Genomic DNA, 27,750 nt, shown 5'->3' on the forward strand with positions numbered 1-27,750 from the left:
TGGAATGATGAAGTGGAATTATTTCTGGATCTAATTTATTCTTTGTTCCCCCCCTCTCGATTCCTTTTTTCGCCACATATGTATTGTCGTGTCAGGGGGTAGATGCGTGTACTGGCTGATTTTTTTAATTTTTTTTACTTCGGTCAGATACAGATGATTGGAAAAAAAACTTGTCAAGGATTTCAGAATTTAATAGATCTGTTCGAAGTTTTTACGGGATGGGTCCTGTTACAATACAGACTGAATGTGCGCAAGATGAACTTTTGATTAAACATACACACACAAATGAATCTCTTGATTTTGTTATACGGCGAATGTCCAGTTTCCACCACCACGTCTGTGGTATGTTTTTATACTGTTTGATTGAATAGACTGACGTGCATTCTCTCGCAAATGTGCGCGCGTGTGTATCTGTCTGTGCCTCAGACTTATTAATCAAAGATGATGTTGCACATTGCAGATCTAGGCGACAGGAGCAAGTGGACAAGACAGCTACATTTGTCTGAGCGAAGATCCAACGGTAAGCTCTTTTAGCCGAAGACAGCGAGCCTGGGTGCATGCATGCAAGCTTCTATCATGTTCGTGTGAGTGCTGCAGGGCTATTAGACGACTTTTCATTATTCTTGATTTGGAGATCCATGCAGGGTATTAGAAAGTGCAGAATATACACGTTTGAACAAATACGATGTGTGTTTGCTCTGAAAAAAAAGAAAAAACGCAACAAACAAACATTGTATTTGTCACGTTTAAAGTATCACAAATATTTATTACATGTATCTGCATGTTTTGATGATGAAGGGTAAATTACTTTGACGTGTGCTTTTTCTTTTAACCACACTGATAACGAATGATAAAAACACAGACACACTTAATAACATATCCACAAAAATTGTAACAATAAATGTAAGCTGAACAATGCCTGCAACACATTTCAGACCTCAGAAGGAAGTAATTATGAGATTCAGACAGAGAGAGAAAGCCCAACACGAAACCAGTTGTGACATTTTTTATTTCATTATGCAATATTAAAAACACGACAACAACGTATTTCCTGTACTTAGTTTCGTGCAATTATGGATTGCAAAGTATGTCTAATTGAGTGGCATAAAGAGGCACAGTTGCATGAAAAACCAACTCGGATCTTGACTAGGATCAGGATTTTACATGGACACAACCTAGAATTTAACATCCTGGGGGGAGGGGGGTACTGCGCCTTTCACATCAAGATGTAAAGATCTATTTTAAATAATACTTATTAGAAGGGAACAAAATCAAACAAACTACAACAATCGTTCTGAGGGGAGAGAATTACCTCTTCCGAAGAAATTACCTCCCTTGCTTTTCTTGTCGTGACTTATGTAGAGTAAAGTGAATAGAAAGTGAATCAGTCAGTAACAAAAAAACCACAACATTTCTTAAGATCAATGAGGAGTCTTGAAGTATTTGTCAATGTTAATCTTGTATGCATAACAAACAATATATTACGGATTGATAATTAAAGAAAATCGTCTCTTCTACAGGGTTGACCCCCCTAAAAAGGACACCCACAACCATGCAAATTACTTCTGCATCTGTTGAACCAATTATTTTATATATGGTATTCATTAACTTCAGTTTATGTTCTGCCTTTCCAGTAAGTGGCAATTTTGTAAATTGAATGGTCTGACTTTTGTGCAATTTTAATTTTTTTCTCCAAATTCGGGGGTCGACTAAACAGAACGAGTTTTGACATTGAGCGGTAGCCATTTTTACCTAATTTAAACCCTTCAGGCTTTTACCTTTTTGATTATTTTGAATGTCTGAGTATGTAAAAACATCCCCTTCAACCCCCAGGCTATCGATGACCTGAAGAAAGCATGCAGTTACAGCTAGGTTCAGGGCAATCCTCAGACACGAAAGCGTTGGTGTCATTGGTGATGCAAAAGTTAGATAATTTAACCTACAAATTTGCCACTTTGTGAACTGCACATGCATAAAATCAAGTTTAAGTATGCTGAATATGAAGTTATCCAGTCAATTGGTGTAGAAGTTATAGCATTTCTGTCAGTTAACAGTATTTAAAATCTCTAAAGTAAAATCTGACATATTCGAAAGTTTTGCATAAACACCCAGACAATTTTTACGATATTCTCCTAAGCTTCTCCACTTCTCAGCCCTGTCTTGGAAATGAATTCGAATAAGGCAGTCAAAATAACTTAGTTTGGAGCACCCATCAATCAGAATAAGCATTAACTTTTGACACAGGAAATAACTTCTACCGAAAGCTCTCCTGGTTTTATTCTACATTTTTCCGGCATAAATTAATGGTAACAAATTTAATGATAAATCTAAACAACGAAGTGACTGTGGTAAGATGAACAAAGTTAAAAAAAACAAAGGATTACTGTAAATGGTTTACGAATCGAAATCTAAACAAGTTTTAATGATAAGTAAAATGATAAAAAAAATAAAATAAAAAAAAGCTAACGTCCTCGCATTTGTCCAGAATTATTCCATGTTTAACATGGGAACAGAGGGATAATTGGTCTAAAGAATTTTTAAAAAGGAGGGTTAGGGTAACCCTAACCCTCTTTGGACTATCTGTATGCAATGCTCGCTATAGGTGAAAGACTTTTGTGGAAGCCATGGAAGAATGCATCGCTGTTGTGCTGGTTCAGCTTGAGGTCCTGTCCTAGCGAATATCCTGCACACACAAAAACACGACTTTTTAAGCCACTTATGTTGCATTCCGTGACATAGCTTTGTTAAAACCGTGTGCCTGATAATAATGACAGATTTTGTTGATATACATTTGTTTTAAGACACCCCATATAATATTGTTTGACAATCTCTTTCAACATAGTTTACGAATCACCAATGTGTATACAAACGCAAATAACCCACAGGTCAATAAATTACTTTCCAGAGAGAGAGAGAGAGAGAGAGAGAGAGAGAGAGAGAGAGAGAGAGAATAAAACTAGAAAATGTGTGCTATATAAAACAAGGATAATCACTGTCAAATCTTTGCTTGTACCTGCATGGTGTTTACTGCGCTATATACACAACCTGTTTTATTTCTTTTTTTTTATTTCTTTTTTTGGGGGGGGGGGGGATGTTTTGTGATGAGGGTTTTTTCAAAGCCTTTACTGCTTTAGTCATTGAATCCACCCGACTTCGATTTATTGTTCAGTGATGGGTAATTGTGTGACCAACTATGTAAGTTAGTGATTATTCTGGCTTCATACAATGACACTGCATTAATTTTATAAGTGTATGTGTGTGTGTTTCAGGCAAAAGCTGATATTACAGTCCTAGTTGTATGCAGTACCTCTGCTTCTTCGTTCAGGAATCAAAGTATACAATCTAAACCGATTATTTTGTTCAATAATGTTCAGCTTACCATCCCGAAGAAGGCAGTAACGTGCCAAGATATTGATTATAGATATTAACGTACCTAACCTGGTTACTGGTGTGTTTTCTTTTTATTTCAATAATGTAAATGTGTGACAACTTGCAGGGTACTTGATGTTCAGAGCAATTTTTCTGGCAAAAGACCTTTTATGGATCAAAGAAAACTTTTGTCGTGGTGCACAAGTCAATCAATTTGGTTGATAAATAATTTGTGCTGCATTTTCCCTGGTTCCAAAACGTAGTATGTATTACCACATGTCCTTACCTGTCATTGGCATCACATGATTCTCTGCAAGCAGTCTTTTGTGGAAATACGTCATTTAACACTTGCACTTATAGTAGGGCTGATGGGGTCTATGTCGACCAAAAGAGTGGGATTCTCTGTAGGTCGAGTTCCTGTAGGTGGATTCCCTGTATACCTAAGACTTTAAAATTGGCAATCTAGTATACAGGGAATCCCACAGAGTGCAGTTTTTCAATAAAACTTGCAAACCATACTCGAATTTCTAAGAAATATCAAAAAAAGATAGAACAAGAAGGGCAAAGCCCATACGACTCACATGCTTGACCTTGACCTTTACAGCAATGACATCATACACTAAGAACTGCTTTACACATTTTTCCTACCAACAAGGTCAAGGTCATCCAAGGTCATGCAACACAAAGCTGTTAATTCAAGACATAGGAAGTACAATGGTGCTTATTGGCTCTTTCTACCATGAGATATGGTTACTTTTAGTGGTTCACTACCTTATTTTGGTCACATTTCATAAGGGTCAAAGTGACCTTGACCTTGATCATATGTGACCAAATGTGTCTCATGATGAAAGCATAACATGTGCCCCACATAATTTTTAAGTTATCTTCCATAGTTCAGGGTCAAGGTCACTTCAAAATATGTATACAATCCAACTTTGAAGAGCTCCTGTGACCTTGACCTTGAAGCAAGGTAAACCAAACTGGTATCAAAAGATGGGGCTTACTTTGCCCTATATATCATATATAGGTGAGGTATTGAATCTCAAAAACTTCAGAGAAAATGGGAAAAATGTGAAAAATAGCTGTTTTTTAGGCAACATTTATGGCCCCTGCGACCTTGACCTTGAAGCAAGGTCAAGATGCTATGTATGTTTTTTGGGGCCTTGTCATCATACACCATCTTGCCAAATTTGGTACTGATAGACTGAATAGTGTCCAAGAAATATCCAACGTTAAAGTTTTCCGGACGGACGGACGGACGGACGTCCGGACGGACGGACGGACGGACGACTCGGGTGAGTACATAGACTCACTTTTGCTTCGCATGTGAGTCAAAAACATCAAATTCTAACGATGTCGCTAAGCATCACGTGACTTTCATTGATATTAGCAAAACGCTACAGGAACTACACCCTGTGGTATTCCCTGTATACAAGATTGCCAATTTTAAAGTCTTAGGTATACAGAGAATCCACCTACAGGAACTCGACCTACAGTGAATCCCATTCTTTTGGTCGACATAGACCCCATCAGCTATAGTAGGTGGCTGTGGAACGGTAGACATGCAACGACAACGAACAACAAAAGACAAAGTGTGGAGTACACTCATTTTTCTTAACATACGCTAAGTTTCTTTGAGAATGCTCCAAGTGAAAATCAGGGGTTCCTAGGCCTGATATCACAATTAAACAGCTTCTTCTCAGAATCAGGAGGGAAAAAACGAGATGTCGAGTCGTGACAAGAACAGACAGCAGCAGCAACAACAACAACATTGCTAAATCGTCGCTTTAACAAAATTTCATGTTTAGTATCGCAGACAAAGCACGGCTACTGATCCGACCAAAGCCACACTTCATGCACGATGGGCACATTGTTATGGCCAGCTTGTTAACTTGAGCATTGTGTATGTTTTACATAGAATTGAATGTGTTTGTCGTTGTGTCTGTCATCTATCCTAGTCGTTTGATTTAGAATAAAGCAAACTTATTACAATGACGATTTTCTTCGGTTTTTGATGAAGGATTGGCATCAAGACTTTTCCTATTTTCCAACTCTGCCACCATACACTGGCCGTTCAGGTCTGCATGTCGACCACATGGTGTGTGATCAGATTTTTTGGACATGTTCACAATGGCATCTTACATGACCACCAAATGGAAAATCAGTTGGTATTTGTTATGTTTTTGTGTAAGCACAATCTTCATACAAGTAAACAGAAACAGTTTTGTTGCAAACAGAGCCTTCATAAGAAAAAATGCTTCTAAGTCAAAATACATACCCCCTTTTTCGTATTGCGTAAAATATACCCATAAATTCTGGACATCATATTTTTATTTTTTTCACAACAATGAAACCAAACTTTGGCATATGTTTTAGCAATATATTCACAATAAAACCTATGAGTTTGAAGGCTGCATCTTGTTTTGTTTATTTTTGAGAATTTTTTTGCAAACCCATGCAAATGGCCAGTTTCTGGGGAGAGACTGGGGAGATAATGGCCAGTATAGAAAGAGTTAATAAGTAAACTAATGTCAGAAGTAGGTATTTACCTTGTTTGCCTTCGCGTTCTTGATAGCCCGCTGCAGCATTTGTATCACTTCCCTTGACATTCAAAACGCCAATGTATTTCTGAAAGGAAAATAAAGATATTGACCGAAACATCACACAAGTGGTATATCATGCTAGGTTTTGTTTACAGTGCCTGTTCTACGACCACATCTGATTGTAATTTAAATAAAGAAAAACTGTATCCATTTATTACTTCTCTATTTGTGTGTGTTTGTGTGTGTGCAGGGGCGGATCACATCATTTTTAAGGGGGAGTTTCCAAATTTCTTTTAGGGACAATTTGACGACGCGAAGCGTTTAGTTGAAGACGCGAAGCGTTCAACCTCCTTGATGGGGGGGGGGGGGGGGGGGGGGGTCCGACAAATGTTGATAAAAACAAGGAAAATGGATCAATCTGAACCAAGAAACATCCCCTAATACACCTTCCAAAAAAGTAAATATATTAAGAAGAAAAATTTGAATCACAACAAGGACAATTGATCGATCTGGCGCAACCTGAGCAAACTAATTAGCCAATTTCTTTCCAAAATCGTCACTTAGAATACAAAGGCCGGCTCCTAAGTGGTCCGGAAACCCCGGAACCCCCCTCCGGATCCGCCCAGTGTGTGTGTGTGTGTGTGTGACCGATGACCTTCTCTAAATTCTAATCGTTGCGTTTGCATGGTAATAAAGTTTTAATACTGGATATGCCCATGAAAAAATATCATTTCTTGTTCATGTCATTGTGTGTGTGTGGCCAGGACCGTGACTTCTGCTTGCCTCAACGTCTTCAGAAAAGACACAAAATGCCAGCAGGCGTATGTTCTTGGAGCACTCAGTATGCCGTCATCTGCAAACAAATAAATTATACAAATTATTCAATTGTGTAGATAAAGAACAATCATTTTAATATTACAACAAAAAATTCATATAACTGTAGTCTTCACCAGAGACATCCACTACACTATCTTTAAATAAAACTGCCGTAAAAAATTGAAATACTATAAAACTTACCCCCACTCAGATCTATTTGGGATTATTCAAGTTTCAACCATGTAACGATGCCGGTTTGGACAGATCTGCTAGTTTGCCGCTGAAACTGAAATCAAAGGCGATCTTCAGAACTATTTCTAATCTTGTATTTGTGATTAATATAAAATACTGATCTTCCCAATAGAAGCTGATGTGTATACACATGACCAGGACAAGGTATTTTGTTACAGGGCATTTACGCAGACGTCGCAGTTCAAAATATCGTTTTAGATCTGATTTTGTACAGCAGCCTGTGTGATTCAGAATCGTCTGCCCTTTTTCGGTTTAACATTTTATGGACAATTCCTATGAGACTGCTCAATCATAACTGATGACAAATTCAGAAACAGATGATGGTTTCAAGTAGGCTACAGTAATGATTCGTTAAAAATGTCAAGCCACTCGTCGATCATTCCAAGCCAAATCTGCTCTGGTTCCGAGCAGCTTTTTCCAACTGAGACCCTAATTGTTACGCATCTGCCGCGAAAAGATAGACCACAAACAAGCGGCACTGTACCATGCTTTCGTTTATGTTGCTAAACAGATTAAATGTGCATTGTAAATGTGCTTACAGCAAAGAAATGCATCCTTACTTACCACAAAAATACTGGTACCGCATTCATCGCACTTGTGTCTTCTTACCAAAACCTATCGATATGTTTGTTTACGATATATTGGTAATTACTAACCGTTAACTATTTTTCAAAAATCTGAAATGACTTTTAAGAATCAAAGAAATATTCGCTAAAACGGTTGACTTCAGAAAAAAAGCAATATTTTTCTGAACCATGAAATAAAAATCGAAAACTCCGTTTGATCTTTTATTTTGGTAGATTGATGACAACAGCCGGAACTGAAAGTACCAGAACCAAAAATTAAGGGCATTAATCAGGTAAACTAAGAAGATTGTCGTTCCTGGCGCGCACTTCACGTGTCCGTCAAACAGTGTCCGAGTGAGAGAAAAAAAATTTTTTTTTCGCAGTTCGACAGTATATGAGGCCCTTCTTCATATCAAAGTGTAAAGGTTGCTGAACGATGTTTTTCCTTTTTGCTTGTTTAGTTACACTTTAAACACCACAAAATACCCAAAGTCGAAAGATGTAGTACAAACAGGGGAGTAAAACGGAACAGCCGTTTTTGTGTGCCTGTGTCAGTTGCCGACTGACACAAACTTTCGCATTCGGCTTTTCTTATCTCGTAACTCCACACTAAATACCCCACTTCCCCTCTGAAGTATTGATGTACTACCCATGGCACTAACATTCATGTAGTCGTTTATAACTGAGGTTGAAAAATTCGCTTCATGACGAGACAAATATAAATGCCATTCACCCAAACTGAAAACTTCGCTGCCGTCTGCTCGCGATTAGCTGTTCTCTTCTCCTCCCCTTGTTGCATCCTAGTTCTTCAGTTGTTTCTAGTTTATGTTGTGTTTTGGTCTTCTTCATAAGTAGTCTTGTTCAAAATTAAAAAAAACTCAAACTTCTTTTTGTTGTATTCGAATGAACTAATAAAAAGCTGTTTAACAGCTGTGTTGTCAAATCGAGTTTTTTTCCAAAGTCAGTGTGGCGCCTGTGCAAAACTAATGCGCATAAGAAACGGCGTCTGCTATCAAAACCTGAGATCAACGCATCGACGCAAAAACTGTCATTTTGTAAGTTTGGAACAACAAATCAAGGTCAGAACAGCTATATAATCGCTATTGTGTTTTCAGCGTAGCAATAGGGTCCGATATTTAGACTCGAACAAGTCTCATCTAAATATCGGACCTTATTGCTACGCTGAAAACACAATAGCTGTTAATATTTGGAGTGTGCTGTGTCCAGAATTTCTCTCTCATCTCTCCTTTTGCCTATTTGAATTGAAGGATTTTTCCTGTCGTGGGTGGATGTTTTGCATTACTTCTTTCTTTCTTTGGTGTTTAACGTCGTTTTCAACCACGAAGGTTATATCGCGACGGTTTGCATTACTTACTGTCTGTCTTTTTCAGATTAGATTTTTTCTGATGGTTTCAGTGATTGTGTTTGAGTGTGTGATACAAAGTAAAAATGAATAGCACTGAAACTAAAGGGGGGAGTTTACGTCCTCACAGAAACTATTTCTATTAGGGACAAGAGTTGGTGATACGCTAAAAGAATGAATAGCAGGAGTCAAAAGAAAAGCAAAGATGTTTTGGTGGTGGGAAAGTCCAGGGTGTGTCTTATAGTCTTATTGTGCCAGACTGTGAGGAAATGAAAGGCGGCCATCTGCTGGTAGAGGCTGGGTGGTGGCACTATTGATAATATCACGGAAAGAACATGTTAAAAAGAAAATAATCCCAAAACCCGCTTTATTTAATCTGTGACTTGCAAGACTGACGTGTATTTATTCCTTAGCGATACACACGCACGCACGCACGCATGCACGCACGCACGCATGCACACACGCACGCACGCACACACACACACACACACACACACACATATACACATACAGGTAGATTGAGACCAATACTTGCATGCTTAAAACAACACTGTTTGCCTCTCTCTCTCTCTCTCTCTCTCTCTCTCTCTCTCTCTCTCTCTCTCTCTCTCTCTCTCTTTATCTCCAATCCCCTCCCTCCCCCATATTTCTTGAGAGTTGAATCTTGAATCTACCTGTCTACCACTCTTGAGTAGTTGATTGTGCAGATCCTTGCATCTGAATATTGAAGTACATACCTGCTTCTCCTTTTTTTTTTTAATTTGAACTCTTTTAGAACTTTCAGCACTCTGTGTTTTTAGTATTCTTTGGTGATGCTGCATATCTTCCCATGACTTGTCTTTGTCAATGCAGCCTTCACCTTTTGGTTTGCTTTTTGGTCAGGCATCAGTTTAATAAGGACAAATTTGGGGTCAGTCATGTGATGTAGGGATGAATCTTGTTCTATGCAGCTTTACAAGTTCATGTTTGTCTTATTTGGTTGATGATATGTGCAGGCCAATTCTTTTTGTGAGGATGTTCACTGGTTTGAAGAGTGTTCTTCTGTCTCTTGAACAAATGTTTTGAACTGATTGATTTGAAGTAGATGCATATATTTTGCACACTCCTATTGGATGTCATTTCTTGGCTGATTGACTCTAGATATGTAAATGAGTTCATTTGTTTAATCATGAATTTGATGAGACTCAGAAGTTGCTACCCAAGACTATCTCTATTTTTCGTCTGTGTTGTGTTTTTAACTCTACCTGTTGTCTCTATTTATTCTTTCTTAGTCAGAGTATTGGTTTTTTAACAAATCATAACTTTCACACCAGCTGTTAGTCTGATGTATTAAATAAGAAACACACACACACACACACACACACACGCATGCACGCACGCATACACACACACACACACACACACACACACACACACACACACACACACACACACACACACACACACACACACACACACTCACTCACACACACACTTCTCTTTGTGGCATTTAATCAGAGCATTCACTGCTGGAGTGTCTGTGGTTGTCCTAAAACCTGTCATAGAAGAGCTAGCTAAACATGTGGTGTCAAGAGCATCATGCTCAGCTTTAGTTTCTTTCTGTCAATAATGTACTAATGACACTTCTTGTAGAAAACCGCCTTGTTGCAGAGAAAAATTAAACATCTCTTATGTCATGATGTATATTCCCTGCATCAGTAGAAATACCATCTTCTGGTAGGACTAGAACTGTTAAAACTGCATTCGTTAAATTGATGCAAATTTATGCCAATGCTTTGCAGACGCCAGTCAATGGACTGAAGATGGCAGCACAGCGCGGGTTGGTGGCCATATTCCAGGGGCTGTGCCGCAGGATGCCAGGCTCTCGCCTCGGCAAGCAGGACGACCAAGGCCTGTCACTGCTGCATCACGCAGCCATGCACAATCGGCCGCAGATCATCGCCATGCTGCTCATTCAGTCCATTGACGTCAACGTCCGGCGCAACAACATCCTGTCCACAGGTACGCTCAATGTTCTTAGAGTTTGGGTTGTGGTCTTGGTGTGCCCATACTTTGTCAGGGGGAGCAGGAGTTTGTCACCAACCTCCTCATTGGTTGACATGTTACAGTGGAAACCCCCTTTTGAGGCCTTCCAAGTTAAGGCCTCCCCCTTGCTTTTTCACATTTTCTTTGCATAACCTCTGTAAATGTACACCCATTTTAAGACCTGAATTTTTCAGATTTTTGGAGGTCTTAAAAGGGGGTTTTCACTGTAGTTGCAGGGGGATGTTAGACTTGTGGTTGTGGTCTTGGTGTGCCCATGGTTTGTCAGGGGTAGCAGGAGTTGGTCAACAACCTCCTCATTGGTTGACAAGTTAGGGTTTGGGTTGTCCTTGGTGTGCTAGTCTCAGTGTGCCTTGTTCATCCTGTCTACATATTGGTTGACAAGTTAGGGTTTGGGTTATATCCTTGGGCTGATCTCAGTGGGTCTTGATCTCAGTAGGTGTTTGCAAATCGACGTCGTCGTGGAATATTGGCGTATTTCGTTTTAAACTGCTTTTCAGGAGAAGGACAAAACTGATTATTTTTATAATGCAAGAGTGTTTATATTCATTCCTGGTATGGATAAAAAGATAACAGAATGTTGAAGCATGCATTGTCAATGGTATTTAAGAGAATATTTTTCATGGAGAATGATTTACTTAGTCTAAAGCTCAAAAACATCAAAATCGCCAAGAATCGAGTTACGCCAAAAATTTTGGATGACATCGAAATAGGGCTCTGTCCACTTGGTGATTGATAGTTAGGGCTGGGGGTGTCTTTCGTGTGATCTTGTCAGTCTAGTTGACAAGTTAGGGGTTTGGGGTTGTTGTGCGTGCCTCTATAGAGATCAGCAGGCAATATTGCAAACAGCATCATGTCAAGAAGATAGTTTGGGTTTGGGTTGTCTTTGTTTGGGTTTGGGTTGTCTTTGTTTGGGTTTGGCTTGTGTTTGATGCAAGGTTGGTGTGCGTAGCGTTTGACCAACAGTATTATGATGTGTTTTATTGTACGCAGAACCCATTACTCTTGCAATGCGTGCCGCCAATTATGGTATCTTTTCCAAACCATTCTTTTTGTTTTTTGAATTAGTCAAATTGCAGATTATAGGCTATTTTGAGCTCTGGTATTTTGTAGTCTGAGTTTGATAGCAAATGCCATACACCTGTCTCATACACCCTAAAATGCCTTAGCCACATAACACTTTTTTTTTCTTCTTTGTTTATATAAATTATAATGCTACTCAGTATCAGGGAGAATAGAAAAGGCTTTTGGTTTAGTTATTTCAATACAATAATGCTTATACAAACCTAGTTAGTGAAATTTGTTTTGAATAATTCACAGTTTGTTTGTTTTTGAAAAATTGTCTGAGAGAAAATTGAGATGCTTTGACCACTCTCACGGCAAAATTAACCAAACTTTTAAGGGATTATCAGAAAAAGATGACCCCCTGTCTTTTAGATTAAACATGGTATACACATATGTTTTGTTCTGTGTCTGTCAATCAGTCAAGAATACAGGTAAATTGTTTTTTCAGCACTCAGATCACAACGAATCATTGAATGTCTGCAATTCTTTTCACGTTTGGCCGATAAAGTTTTATGGGTAACTTTATGCTTGTTAAATACTGCATTTCACATTGTGGTCACTATGAATTGAGAGCCTTGTTTCTATAGCAACAATGTTTTTGACAGATTTACTCGAGTTATCTATGTTGAACAAGGAGTGAGGTTGAGATGGAAAAAAAACTAAAAAATAAGAAAAATGAAGGAGCAAGAATCCTCATCAAGTGATGGACAGGCCTTACTAAGATCTGTGGGACATAAGCGGGGTCCACTGTACACAATTAGTTTTTGGCTCACGTAAGTGTAGCCTATGCGATCGTAACTTTGTCTGTCTGTGCGTGCGTGTGTGTGTGCGTGTGTGTGTGTGTGTGTGTGTGTTTGTGCGTGTGTATGTCTGTGGTAGAAACTCTAACATTTGAAGACGTCACATTACATTGACGTCACATTATGACGTAAGAGGGTTAGACGTCACGCGAAGGAAGTACTGAAAGTCTCGGTCATTATTATTTTGAGCGGGCCGAGACTCTGTTGGCAGTCGTGTCCCTGTAAGTAGGTAACATGCAGACAGACAGATCTAGATCTAGTGTCTCGCTTTCTTGCACAGTTTCACCTATGCTCTTTCTGTGTGTGTGTGTGTGTGTGTGTGTGTGTGTGTGTGTGTGTGTGTGTGTGTGTGTGTGTGTGTGTGTGTGTGACGGAGTGATTGAGTTTGTGTTACTGTTTGTCGATTTCTTACGTGAGCCTTGATGGCTTCGCCTCTTGTCAGTATTGTAATGACTTGTGTACTTTTTTTTATGGAAATGTACAACCATAGACTTTGGGGTTACATATATATTTTGTACTGAACTGAAATAGGAAGAAAAAAAGGCAACTTTTAATGCAGTTACATGAAGAAAGTTAGTGATAATGTAGTGTCCGTTTAAGCTCTTCTCCACGTGTGTTTTGATTGATGTTGCACGACACAGGGTTCCAAGAAGAAGATCCATTCGGTACAACACTTTGTGCATGTGTTTTTTCTTTGTTTTCTTTTATTGCTGCTTTTGGCACAACTAGCATATTGCATTTTACTGTTTTCGTTGATTTGTTTAGTTCGGGAATTTCTTAGTTTTTGTTCCATTTCAAAGGTGTGATACTTTTGATCACACTTGTACGCTACAAAGAATTGTTTAAACACGAAGCTTTCATTTTATTGCAAGGGTTGATAAGTAGGATGAATAGTTTTTTGAAGATGTGAAATTAAAAATTACTTGGAGTTTTTAGTTGTAACATTTTCTTTTTGGAGGGTGGGAGTGGAGGGGAAGGAGAGAAAGGTATGGATCTTTTTGGTAGGGCTGTCTTTTTTATCATTGCATTTTTGAGTCACTTGAGAAAAAGTGACTCTATGTAATCGGTCAGTGTTAGTCTGTCCGGCCGGCCAGCCGGCCGGCCGGCCGTCCGGCCGGCCGTCCGTAGACACCACCTTAACGTTGGACTTTTCTCGGAAACTATCAAAGCGATCGGGCTCATATTTTGTTTAGTCGTGACCTCCAATGACCTCTACACTTTAACGATGGTTTCGTTGACCTTTGACCTTTTTCAAGGTCACAGGTCAGCGTCAAAGGAAAAATTAGACATTTTATATCTTTGACAAAGTTCATCGGATGTGATTGAAACTTTGTAGGATTATTCTTTACATCAAAGTATTTACATCTGTAGCCTTTTACGAACGTTATCAGAAAAACAAGGGAGATAACTAGCCTTTTCTGTTCGGCAACACACAACTTAACGTTGGGCTTTTCTCGGAAACTATAAAAGTGACCGGGCTCAAATTTTATGTGAACGTGACTCATTGTGTTGTGAATAGCAATTTCTTCCTGTCCATCTGATGCCTCATATAATATTCAGAACTGCGAAAGTGACTCGATCGAGCGTTTGCTCTTCTTGTGTTGTTATCGCTTAGTGGCATGGTTCCCTCTTCTTAGTGCCCATGCAAGCACGCTCGTATGTGTGCATGCAGACAGACAGACAGACAGACATACTGGCATGTATGCATGCATGCATCACATGAACACGCACATGAACACACACACACACACACACACACACACACACACACACACACACACACACACACACACACACACACAAACAGACAGACGCACACACAGACACACACACACACACACACACACACACACACACACACACACACACACACACACACACACACACACACACACACAGCTTCCTCTACATTTAAATTTTTCCCCCATTATTCATTGTTAAACTTCAATGTTGAATTCCGCAATTGGCATAATTTAGAGTAGTTAGTGTCTCTTACATTAAATGGGGAATCCAGTGCAGGTGTTTTTTCAATTAGTGACAAATAATGCATTGTGTTTGTAGTAAACAAAAGGACTGGTAAGACTGAAGTGTTGTCATTAATACTAAACTAGGAACAAATGTCCCCCTAATTACTGTTTTTGTCAATGCAGATTTTGCATTTTCTTTCTTTTGATCTAGTTGTGAATATTTCATTTGATACTGTGTACAGACTGTCTGTGAGCTCTTTACTACTGGAATGTTGATTTTGTTGAACTATCACGGAAGATTGAAGATACTTTTATTTCAACAAACAGATATAGTTACCTCATTTAATTAACCCAATATCACCCATTGAAGAACCCATATGCGTTCCCCGATACACCTTCTATAAGTTTTTTTCACAATATTGCTACATACGACGCATATCTTTTCCCGTTTCTACTGGCTTCTTGCAAGGTTTGAGCATTTATAAATTTCGAAAACTCGCAGTGATAACTTTGCTACAATTGTGAAAAAGTTTAAAATTGACAGAGTTACTTCCCATGTCCAGGGGGGGGGGCAAAGGGTTAAGTGCAAGCTTTTATTCATATTGTGAAAACAAGTTCTAGAGCTCTTGAGGCTTTCATATTTATTATGTTTCATTGTGAGTCATTTATTAATTTATCCGCTCGATTCATATGTGTAAATAAAGCATTCATACAGTCATGATTATCATTGGGATCTTTCTGTGTTTAACATTCAATTTATGTCCCTTTTATGCATGCACTCTGAAATGTTTTTGACAGTACATAGTATGTATACCATTGTTTTACTCACCTGAGTAATCAGTGAGTCTTAGAAATGAGCAGTGTTCGTCTCTATGGACGGAGGATTAGATTTTTTTTCTGATTCATATTACTTATGATTATACTTAGTTATGACAAAGGTGAGTCATATATATGCATTAAATTACATATTCTTACTCCGAATCACATAAAAGCATTGACGCAGTCTTACATGCAAAAGGTCTGAAAAGGCTACCCGTCTTAAACAATTTTAAAGGGGAGCAACCCAACACAAAAAGTGTAAACAGGCAAGGTAGTGACCATCTACCCAGGGAGTTACCTCCCATCTAGGGTTATGTGACGTCACTTCCCCCTGTAAACACCACATGCTTCATACGACATTTCAGCCTACAGCAGAGAGGTCGTCGAATTTTTTGGCTCCGTGTGTGGCTGAGTGCTGGTGTTTGTAAGGACACCCACCGGCCACCTAACCCGTCTTAACGGCTTGCCTTTACGTGTTTGGTGAGCTCTTTCCATTTTGGTCATTATTTTGACAAGAATGTTGTTGTAGTTGCTGACTTTTCGTCCGTTTTTGCGGACTTGTAAAATTTTTTCAGTAACGCATTTTGGGGCTCCACGTTTGCTTGTCAGCTTAGCTGACGGCGAATGTGGCACGGCCTATATTTTGGATAGGTAAACCTTATTTTACCTCTTTACTTGCCTTCTGCTTTGTTAGTTGGTAAGCGCTTCCTTTTTTAGTCATTAGTTTGACAGGAAGGTTGTTGTAGTTGCTAAATTTTCCGTCCGTTTTGGACTTGTTAATTTTCAGTAACTCTTTGTTTGCCGCCTGTTGTCTGCGTCAGCGTGTCTGACGGTGAGATAACATGGCTAGGTGTGTGTCATTGGTCTTTCAGACCATTGGCATTTGTTGTTGTTTCGTACTAAGCATGTATAACCGCTTTGTCCGTTACTTATTCTGCCCCAAATGAATTTGGGGGGCAGTTTAGCACGTCTGTGACGTGTCTTGCTTCTTGCTTTCCCTCTCGGCATCGGAGCGCGGCGCTCTGGTGTCTATACTGTTTTGCTCTCTTTTTCCAGAGTTTCGCAGTTTGGGAGGGAAGAGTGCAGCTTCACACGCCGTCTCCAGCGTTGTACTTCCGCCGGCGGCGGGTGACGGCCACTCTTTGGCTTCCTGTCGGCCACAGCTTCCGGCCGCTGGCCTTCAGCTGCGTCTGCTGCCCCTTTGGGGGGCATGGACGGTAAGTCGAACTGCTCCACTGGCTCTCGTGAAGCCACCGGACGCTCTCTTTTGAGCAACAGTTCTTGGTCGCAGGCTCACTACCTGCAAACTTCCTGCTCGTCAGGATATGCTGCTCGTCTTAGTTCCGATCGTATAGCGAGAGGGCTATGACTGAGCAATGGCGGCTTCCGCTTGCGGGAGTCGCGTTTCCGGGTTTACCCGGAGGCGAAGGTCAATCTGGCACACCCACGAAGGTCCCTGCTGGTGTCGACTGCAAACTTCCTGCTAGTCAGGATATGCTGCTCTTTCTAGGCCTGATCGCACAGCGTGTACGGCCGTGACTGAGCAATGGCGGCTTCCGCTTGCGGTAGTCGCGTTTCCGGGTTTACCCGGAGGCGAAGGTCAATCTGGCACACCCACGAAGGTCCCTGCTGGTGTCGACTGCAAAACTTCCTGCTAGTCAGGATATGCTGCTCTTTCTAGGCCTGATCGCACAGCGTGTACGGCCGTGACTGAGCAAGGGCGGCTTCCGCTTGCGGGAGTCGCGTTTCCGGGTTTTCCCGGAAGCGAAGGTCAATCTGGCACACCCACGAAGGTCCCTGCTGGTGTCGACTGTGGACTGGCCTTCGGGCAACCGGGCTTCCGGCCCCAGTCCTCGCAGCAGACGCTGCCGCTGTATGCGGCTTCGTCCGTTGCTTAATCTTCTGCTCTTTCTAAGCCTGTTTGCATTGCGTGCACGGCTGTGAATAGGCAAGGGCGGCTTCCCTTTTCGGGAGTCGCGCTTCCGGGTTTTCCCGAAAACGAAGGTCCTCCATCCCGTGCACTCACAGAGGTCATGGCTGGGGTTGACCGTTGACTGGCCTTGGGCGTTCTGGCCTCGGCCTTAGTCATCGCAACAGGCGTTTCCGTTTATGCGGCTTCGTCCGTTGCTTTTCCGGCTCAGCCCGGAGTTGCCGTTCCTCCCCCTGCTGCGCCTATACGGAGGTCAGTGAGGGAGGAACAGGATACGTCCTACGGACATCCGGACAGTCGTCATTCCGGTTTACCGGGAGCATAGGTCCTCCTTTGCGATTACACTGTGTGTCTCTACTGGAGTTGACCGCGGACTAGCCTACGGGCGTTCGGTCTTCTGTCCTCAGTCCACGCAACATTTGCTTCCGCATTGTGCGGTTTTGTCTGTTGCGTTTCCGGCTTTGTCCGGATGCATCGTTCTCCTTCCTATCACTGTTAGCGAAGTGAGGAACGTCGGCTGGCCTATGGGCATGCAGGCTTTCAGCCTCGGCCGGGACGGTAGTCACTTCACTGGTCGGGTGTTGCGTCTACTGTCTATTCAGTTCTGGTGGCTTCGGATGTTACCTCCTCTTTGTCTTACCCTCTTATGGGAGAGGTGAGACAGGACGGTTTCCGGTTGAACGGGTTTCCGGTTTTCCGGTTATCCTGTTCAGTAGCTTTCCACTTGCAACTGTGACTTCGGTCAGTGTCAGGTCTCTGGGCTATTCTGTTATACAGCCTTTAGCCAGAGACCAGACACGTTCTGTCGAATCTCTCGGCTTCTCTCGAGGCCTCGATGGAGATTACTTCCAGATTTTTTATGGAGGGACATTGCCTTCCTCTTTGGTTGCATTCAGCGATGTCGGACTTCCGTTCCGCGAAGGAGGAGTTTTTCCTACTTCCGGTTTGATAGTCACCTTCAATGTGGGTACCATCTTCCGCAGGTTTTGGCTGGCCATCTCCTTCCGGAAGTGGTATCCACGGGTTCCGGTTCTGCTGCTCGGTTTTCACGGGTCAGTTCCGGAACACGCGCAGCCTTGGCTGTCTTCGGCTACTCAGGCTTCGTCTTTTGTTTCTTCCTGTCATAGGAAGTTCTCTTGGCTGAAGCTGGGTCGGATTTTGCTGGCGTCTTGCTCTTCCGCGTACACCTTAATGGGAACGCAGGAACTTAGAGGAATTTGGACGTCAGTTTTTGGAATTTGCCTCTTTTTCGGAGATGATCGTCAGAGCGCTCTCGCGCTCTTTCCTGGAGTCACTAAACATTTCACGCTTAGTGTGTGTCAGGACACTGATGGCATCTCCACTCGTTCAGCCTGGCTAAGGCGAACGAGGAACAAAGAGGCTGTCCTCCCTTCACCTCGCTTTACAGTCGGGTGTAGGGAGGACTTGTTTCTCTCGCATGCTCAGGTCTCTGAGCAGGCTAGGAGGGACATCTGGACTTTGATCGGAGTAGAGGGATCTGCTTTTTGAACTTCGGTGTTTTTACCAGAAAGCAAAATAGATCCCGTGGGTTAGAGATCAGCGGATCTCTGACTTCTCTCTACAAGGGTTAAAGCAGAGCTAGCCTCCTCACGGGAAGCAGGCTCGGGCCTCGGGATGTTTTCAGCAGGCGGCCAATGGGCAGTCTCTGTCTGATTCTCGAGAATTAGATCACCTTTGGGCAGGGAGAAGGGCAGCCCTAGGCTAGCCTCTCTCCCCAAGGAAGTGCCCCCGGTCTCACCCCCCCCCCTCCGCCCTCCACTTTGGTGATGGCGGGGCGGGTCTTCTCCTTGCAAGTTTTCATTGGATGGTCTCTGTACACAGCCAATAGTTTGTGGGAGTGGTGAGGTCGGGGGACTCCCATTGATCTAAAAAGTGCATATTTATTTATGCGTCAGCCGATCCTTTCACGGTGTCTAGGCCCATCAGCTCGAGCACCCGCTGAGGTCTCTTCTGGTCGGTGCTAGCGCTGTCCTTCGGTTTTTACAGCTTCAGTCCTCAGTTGTGTAACAGCAGTTCAGCCACGGGCTGCTGCAGTGGCACTTCCGGTTTTACCGGAGAGGTTGTTTCTTTCACAGACGCTTCTAGGTACGTCTGAGTTTCGGAACAGCGGCTGACCTTAGGGCATCCAGGGTTTTTTAGCCTCGGCTGGTGCAACAGCCATTCCACTTGTGGGCGGGATGGTTGTTGTTTTCCCTGTTCTTGTGGCTTCGGACTTCGACTTTCTTTCCTTTATTTCATCTTAGGCAGGAGATGAGATAGGACGATTGCCGTTTGAGTGGGGCTCCCGTTTTCGGGCTTCCCCGTTCTTCTCAGTTTGCCACAAGCTGCTGGACTTGGTCCTGGGCGTCTTTCGCAGAGTCTGACTCCGTCTTTCTCTAGCGATCAGACGTGTTCTGGTGTTTCGTCCAAACTTAAGTTGCGCTTGAGTTGGCCTCGGAAGTAACATTCAGATTTTCCTGAGGGAACATTGTCTTTGGCAATGCATGTTGGAGGAGTCATTCTTTGTGGCTTATCTCCTCTCTCAGGTTTTTGGCTACGAAGTTTACTTGGGGTTTTTGAATTTCTTTCATTTACCTTCAAGCAGACTGTTCTGTAACACTCTGGCTTTTAGTCATTTTGTTTTGGGTCACCGGTCACTTCAGCAGCAGTCGTCCGCGACAGCTGCTTCCAGTTTCGGCCGGAAGTAAGAGGTTCACTGGCTAGTGCACAGGCTACTGTCACGTCCGGTTCGAGCTTCGACTTACGTCAGCAGTCGTCCGCGACAGCTGCTTCCAGTTTCGGCCGGAAGTAAGAGGTTCACTGGCTAGTGCACAGGCTACTGTCACGTCCGGTTCGAGCTTCGACTTACGTCAGCAGTCGTCCGCGACAGCTGCTTCCAGCTTCGGCCGGAAGTAAGAGGTTCACCAGCTAGTGCACAGGCTACTGTCACGTCCGGTTCGAGCTTCGACTTACGTCAGCAGTCGTCCGCGACAGCTGCTTCCAGCTTCGGCCGGAAGTAAGAGGTTCACCAGCTAGTGCACAGGCTACTGTCACGCCCGGTTCGAGCTTCGACTTACGTCAGCAGTCGTCCGCGACAGCTGCTTCCAGTTTCGGCCGGAAGTAAGAGGTTCACCGACTTGGGCTTCACGCCATTCCTAAGTTTGATTACTTCGGCGTGATCGTCTTATGGTCGCCGCGAGGTTTGTCCCTCACCTCACTGATCGGACTACCTTATGCATAGATCGTTCTTTCGGTGCATGTGCATTTCCTTCCATCCGAAAGGGGGGGGGGGGCAGCTTGTCTTTCCCTCTCTACTCGGCTCGGCTTATTCCAAGGCTGGGTTCTCTTTCTGGGTCGCTTGGTCCAGGAGATTGGAAGAAGTGCTGGGCACACATTTCTGGCTCTCTGATGTTGTCTTTTGCAACTTTTGCCTGAGAGACATCACGACTGTCAATCAGGATGGTTCTCAGGTCCTTTTCTGCTTTTGGCAGTGGGCCAGTTCCTGGCAAGGGTTAGAGTGAGTTAGTTTTTCTTTCTCACTGGGCCCTTTTCCTGACCTTTTGGCAGCAGGCCAGGGTTTTGGCAAGGTTTTTAGAGTGAGTTGGATTTTTCTTTCCCACCGCCTTGTTGAAGCTATCTGCTTTTATGTGATTCGGAGTAAGAATATGTAATTTAATCGAAAATTTTTAAGTAAATTTTCATTTCATTAATATACTTACCCGAATCACATAGTGTATGCCCTCCCGCCAACCCCGCATATGATTTTTAGTCTATTAAGTCGTATGAAGCATGTGGTGTTTACAGGGGGAAGTGACGTCACATAACCCTAGATGGGAGGTAACTCCCTGGGTAGATGGTCACTACCTTGCCTGTTTACACTTTTTGTGTTGGGTTGCTCCCCTTTAAAATTGTTTAAGACGGGTAGCCTTTTCAGACCTTTTGCATGTAAGACTGCGTCAATGCTTTTATGTGATTCGGGTAAGTATATTAATGAAATGAAAATTTACGTAAAAATTTTCGATTTGCTTTTGTTGTTCTTAACATTGAGAGAATTTCTTTATAGATTGTTTTGACAGCATTTTGACATTATTTCTTTTGAATTCATTCTTTTCATCATGCATGTGTTGATGTGTATGTATTCATGCCCAAGAACATTTTGACTTTGTTTCTCTTTATCGTTTTGACAGCATTTCTTCTTAAATCATTCTTTGTGTAATGCACTTGTGTATGTGGATGTCCAAAAGCCAAACGTATGTGATATTGATATTTGATTCTAACCACTCATGGCACTCAGAGGACTCAGGTAGTGCAGACGACCAGATGGTGTTATCTTCCTACCCCGGGCTTCGTCCCTACCTGCTTGAGATATGTAAATATCCCTCACCTTGCGTATTCATACGCACGGAGGCGTGATTTTTCATCCTCTTTGAATTCGTAACCCTCCTTGGTTGAAAGAGTGGATTTCTTTCTGTTATTCTGAAGTCACTGAAGACTTGAAGTAGACTATAGAAACAGTAGTTGAAATGTGGAGTTTTGGAGTGTATATCTTTATTAGAGACAGTAGCTGAATTTTGGAGTGTACTTTCTTTGACTTTCATGAGTGACATGAATATTTCGTAGATGTAGTGGATTTGTTTTCTGCTGGTTGACTTGAATTCCCTGGTGGATTTGGGGAATTTTTCTGCTTTTGTTTTGTTTCTGGATACCAGGGCAGTTCTATCTCCATTTCCCTCCGGTTCCCTTACCCCATTCTATGATTTGAATCAAAAGTGACAGGTTTATGTCTTGAGTGATTTAAAGCAGAAGTTGATTTTGTTCTGGTATTGTGTGGGGTGTAACATCTTCATTTGTCATTTAGCTGGATGTTCCTTTGTCATTATAAAATGATGTAAGACTTTCATTTGCAGTGCTGAAATGAATCTGCCTCTTTTTCTTATTTTTAATTTCTTTTTTCTCTTCTTGTTAAATTGTTTTTTTAATCAGCAGAATGCAATCATGGTAGAATAGAACCAACCAGGGAATAAACTCAAGCATAATTCGAAATGACATCACCAATATTCTAGAGTTCCTTAATGGGACCAGGGCCGAGGTGCACGAGAAAGTTACCAACCAGGTGGGAGTCAGCCGTGGTGTTGGTTTGGTTGAAATTGAGATGTGTTGTGATTTCAACGAATCTGACCCCGCGGTTTGTTCTCATCTGTTTGGGTGGCGCCCACTTTGGCCCACCTTAGCCCTGGTTTTGCTCAGTCTGTCAACCATTCTCGCGTATAGTAAAGGCTGGCTGTCATTCATACACTGCACTCGATCACAGATACACAGATCAATGGACACATTGATATACACAAGAGTCATAGGCAGACTGACCGATAGACACACATGTTCATTCACACGTGCACAGGCATGCACGCACACACACACGCATGCACACACTCACACACACACACACACACACACACACACACACACACACATGCACACACACACACACGCACGCACGCACGCACACACACACACACGCACACACATATGCATGAATATATTGAAGACACTCAGTTAAAGTTAATTTTAATTGGAAATGGTGTGTACGTACATCTGTGTGTTTGAATCTCATTTTGTGGGCAACTAACTGGAATTGCACTAACAAATCTACCCAATTTTATTATTGTGTGAAATTTGTCTTCCTTCTTCTGATGTTATTTATGCATGTCTTTTGGGGGATTTTGTTTATACTACTTTACTTGAACATAAATATGTTTGCTAATACATGTATTGTCATGTTTGTTGTTCAAAATTCTTTATTTTTGTTATATATTTGTTTTACAAATAGGGACCCTGGTGGTGGCAGTATTAATTTTGCATTTTATAAATACAGTTTTAGTTGGTCACAAAAAAGGATGTAAAAAGATATAAATGTTTGCACTGGTCTTATTTCTGTGAATTATATGAATTTTTTTTTATTTTTTTAATTTTTTTTTACATAGGTATATACTTTTAGCTTATGAATTTGTTTAGGTCAGCAGAAATGAATTAACAAGTTGAAATGTTGTTTGTGTCAAGTGGTAGCCTTGCTGAGGAAATGTACCAAGGATTGAAAGTCCGTCTAAATCAATTTACTGCTTTGAAAAATGTTGTTTGTCTCTTTTCCCTGTGACACGTACCTCAAAGAATGTAAGTGTGACAGGGAGACTACCGTCGCCCTTCACAGCAGACTCTGCAGAGTTGTTCGCCTTAGAAGTTGCGAGCTATTTATAGCTCGCAAGGCAATACCTGTGGATTGTAGAGTTCTGCTTGTGATGGGGTCTGGCGGCTTTTGTCTCTCTGTATGTTCATGGATTCCTTTGCGAATGCATAACAGTTTTTATAGGGCTTAGAAATAAGCTCTAAAATTCTCAATCCTGTTTGATTGGACTTCTCCTCCAAAGGTGCACATGATTGTGGTGTTTCGGCACTCGGTTACATAAGTACAGTGTATGGCAGATCAACAACAGCGCATTGAATACAAAGTATTTGTGTCTTCGATGTGATTTTAGTCAATCATATTCATTGTTAGATGTGCAATTCTTGGCAAAGGAAGACTTAATTGTTGTCAGTGAAGATTGTTAATTAGAAAGACATACCAGTTCTGTATTTCTTTTGTCTTAATTAACTCATGTGGAAGATTATACATACAGTATGAAGATATTATTACACACAAGCTTAAACAGATATGTGTTTCATAGTCAAGCAATTGAATCTTTGTACTCAATGCACATATTAGATTAAAAGAGTGTCGTAACATAAACTTCGTATTTAAAGGTACATGTAATATCTTAGATTATAACTTCAGTAGTAGGTGCATGATTGATATTATATATCAATTACTTATGTGTTTAATATTTCGTCTAGAAGTATAGTAATACATACTTACACAATCTGCACACATGCATCTCTTCTTAAAGTGCACTCTGGCGAATGTAATACACATTAACACTGGTTACTGCAATCACCCCTTACATTCCAATAGCACAACCATTATAGGTTTGAAGCAGCCAGTGGATTTTACTCTGTAGTTTGCACTTAAAATATAGTGGCTGTTACATGTTTTCCTGGTTGTTAAAGTGGCTGTTGTTTCTGTCTTCTCATAACCACACACACACACACATACACACACATACACACACACCACCCGCACACACACACACACACACAAACACACACACCCCCACACCCACACATCACTCCTTTCCTCCACACACCACCCACCCACCCACTCACCCACACCCTCAACACTCACAAACCCACAGGTCCAACAGCGCTTCACGTAGCGGCGCGGTGCGGAGCGCTGGATGCAGTTGAGTGCCTGCTGGCTAACTACGCCAACATCTTGGCGGTGGACCAAGACGGCTGGACCCCCGTGCACCACGCTGCGTTCTTCGACCATCAGTCCATCCTCAAACTCATGGTGCGCAAGAACCTGGGCCTTCTGGAGCTCACCACCAAGAACGAGTCAGTCACCGCTTTTTCTTTGCTTTTTTTTTTTTTTTACTCCCGTGAGTTGGTTGCGCCGTACTGTATGGCAGCTCGCAGCCCGAATTTTCATGAGGGTAACCTCACGGGACTATATGCAATCTTATCTTATCCGTATCCTAATCAAGAGAGTCTTATAAATGAGCAGTGTTAGGCTGTCCACTGTGCATGGAAAAAAAACTTAACCTTGTTTTTTAAGATGTTTTTTAACTAAGCTAGAGCTTTGAAACTTTGCACACTTTTATGGTTTGATGATCTCCCAACATGCTTCGAGTTTGGTTGACCCTCGTCAAATTTAGGGGTCACAGAGGGGTCATGTCAGGTTCATATAAACTTAACATTTGGGATTTCTCTTATGTTTTTGAAGCTAGAGATTCCAAATTTCACACTCTTGTAGGTTTTGATTATTTTCAGACTTGTCACAAATTAATTTGACTGGTTTTTGTCAAATTTCGAGGTCATAGCATAAACATGTTTGCTGGAGATCTATCACTACTAAAAATATCCACTGAGTTATGAAGGAAAAAAGTCTCCACTTCATGAAAATATGTATCATTGTGTTATTTGTGGTCACAGCTTGGTGTCTTAGGGGTATTTCAATCTTCATTGTCCTTTTTGATGTTTTCATCACACCCCCTTACAGACTGAAGTCCACACCACTGCTCCTGGCGGCCAGTTCAGGGGGGCTGTCCGCAGTCAAGTGTCTGATCTCCCTCAGCGCCGACATCCGCCGCCAGGACAGCCAGGGGAACAACATGGTGACGCTGGCCGCTCTACGATTCCACACCAACGTCCTGGAGTTCCTCATTGACTGGAACAACCCTGGTGCCCCCGTCTGGAAAGTGCTTGTCAGTGAGTAACGCAACCTTCTTGCTAGGTTGTGTAGCGTCGTTGTTTGGTCTGGAGAGTGCTTGTCAGTGAGTAACTCAACCTTCTTGTTGAGTTGTGCAGCGTCATTGGTTGCTACCAGATCAGAGAGTGAGGATGCAGATTTGTTGTGACAGATTCATTAGTTTGTATTATCGTCAAGATTTCTTGAGAGGTCAACTATCTAAGGTTTGTGTTTGAGGGATAAGAAGTCAGACTGTAAAGGCGGTGAATTTAGTTGTTGGCTGCAGAAACTTTCACAGGCAGTGTAGGGGATTTTCAGAGCTCTACACACACATGCTGACTGACATTTTCTTTTCTGACTGTTGCATGCATGCAGCAAGACAGAGGTACAGATTTTCATCTCAGAAATACAGTAGAACCCCCCCCCCCCCCCCCCCCCTTTAAAGACCCCCCATTTTAAGACTCTGTCCCTTATAAGAGCTGACAAGGAGTGGATAGAGGTGAGCACAATTTGGAAGTGTTGTATTACAGACATTCTTCAGAACATTACATCATGGCTAGGACAGTTGTGCAGTAATGTTATTGGCGTGAAAGCCATGTCTTAAGGATAATGACGTCACACTACTGCGACTGTTGCAGGCATGCTAAATCACAAGGACATGGCCAAGAAGGACAGTGCAGTCAAGTGCCTGGAAGTCCTGTCCACCTGTAAACCTGACCACTGGAGGGCCATCTTGAACGCAGGTAGGCGGTAGTTGATTGGGGCTGGGGGATAGCTGTCACTAGCAGCGCTGGCTTGAAACCAGTTGTTGCTATCGACGTGGGTTCGACCCCCACATTCAGTGAGAGATTTATTTCCCAGAGTGAACTTTATGCAGACTCTCCTCAGTGTCCAAAAAACTCTGCGTGCACGCATGTGCACAAATGAGATCCCAATCTCACAGAGAATGTCTAAAAAGTCTATATTTGGTTGATTGACTGAGTGAGTGACTGAGGGAATGAGTTAGTGAGATGTTGACTGATGGACCAATGGACTGTTGACAGGCGGAGTGTTGGCGCTGGTGGATCTGCTCAAACTGGACAGTGAGGAGATCCAGTCTGTAGCAGCGTCAGTGCTGTGCAACATTTCCGAGTACGACAAGATCCGCAACGCCTTGACGGACGCCCAGGCTGGACCAATCCTCATCCAGCTGCTGGGATCAGCGGTGGACGACATCCAATCACGCGCTGCCATCATCCTCTCTGACCTCGCCTGCATTGCAGGCAACCAGGTGGGTTTAGGTTGGGTCTTGTTTTGAGTGAATTTTTTGGTGGGGGGATTTTGTTGTTAGGTGTTGTTAGTTGTGGTAAGGTGATTGTGTGTTAGGGAAAATGGCACATCTGCAAGGTGTTTGGACGTGATTCTTTGGGAGAAATTTGTCATCTACATGCTGGCGTTGACTAACTGACCTTTGAATCCTGTGACAGGAGATGATAGCCAACAGCGGTGGTGTGGAGCCACTGGTCAACCTGCTGGACTCAGAGCTAGAGGACGTGCTTGTCAACGCGGTCAACGCTATCCGCGTCCTTTGCTCCGGGCACAATGAGAACCAGACAGCTGCCGCCATGAGTGGTGCTCTGGAACCGCTCGTAGAGTTCCTCACTGTCGCCTCAGGTTGGTACAGCGTCTTCTGCTCTGAAAGACTGACTCGTTTTTTGATTGTACCCGCTAAGGGAACGTTTCAAGTGACACAACACTGCTTCATTTGTTTCCCCCTCCCGTCCCCCGTGTTAAAGGGATACGAAGTGTGAAAACGGGCCGTTTGTGAAGATGATGTTAAAAAGTATGTAAGATTTCCATTCCCACCAGTCATGCGCAACAGTACCTAATTGTCCAATGG

The 27,750-nt window shown here is 42.3% G+C and overlaps 1 protein-coding gene across 5 annotated transcripts in view; it reads left to right on the forward strand.

Annotated features, from left to right (window-relative positions):
- Window positions 1-27,750, forward strand: part of LOC138982050 (ankyrin and armadillo repeat-containing protein-like) — a 78,122-nt gene that overhangs the window by 26,604 nt on the left and 23,768 nt on the right. For 3 of the 5 annotated variants that reach the window (XM_070355263.1, XM_070355261.1, XM_070355260.1), the window contains exons 9-15: window positions 10,691-10,910; window positions 11,946-11,981; window positions 24,817-25,018; window positions 25,683-25,891; window positions 26,510-26,614; window positions 26,915-27,141; window positions 27,338-27,524. In XM_070355263.1, coding sequence (XP_070211364.1) covers window positions 10,691-10,910; window positions 11,946-11,981; window positions 24,817-25,018; window positions 25,683-25,891; window positions 26,510-26,614; window positions 26,915-27,141; window positions 27,338-27,524 — 1,186 coding nt within the window. Of the gene's footprint in view, window positions 1-10,690; window positions 10,911-11,945; window positions 11,982-13,458; window positions 13,483-24,816; window positions 25,019-25,682; window positions 25,892-26,509; window positions 26,615-26,914; window positions 27,142-27,337; window positions 27,525-27,750 lie in introns of all 5 variants that reach the window. The other 2 variants (XM_070355264.1, XM_070355265.1) reach the window with 2 other exon arrangements.

This window comes from Littorina saxatilis, linkage group LG12, assembly GCF_037325665.1.
Source record: "Littorina saxatilis isolate snail1 linkage group LG12, US_GU_Lsax_2.0, whole genome shotgun sequence".
Taxonomy (NCBI): Eukaryota; Metazoa; Mollusca; class Gastropoda; order Littorinimorpha; family Littorinidae; genus Littorina; species Littorina saxatilis.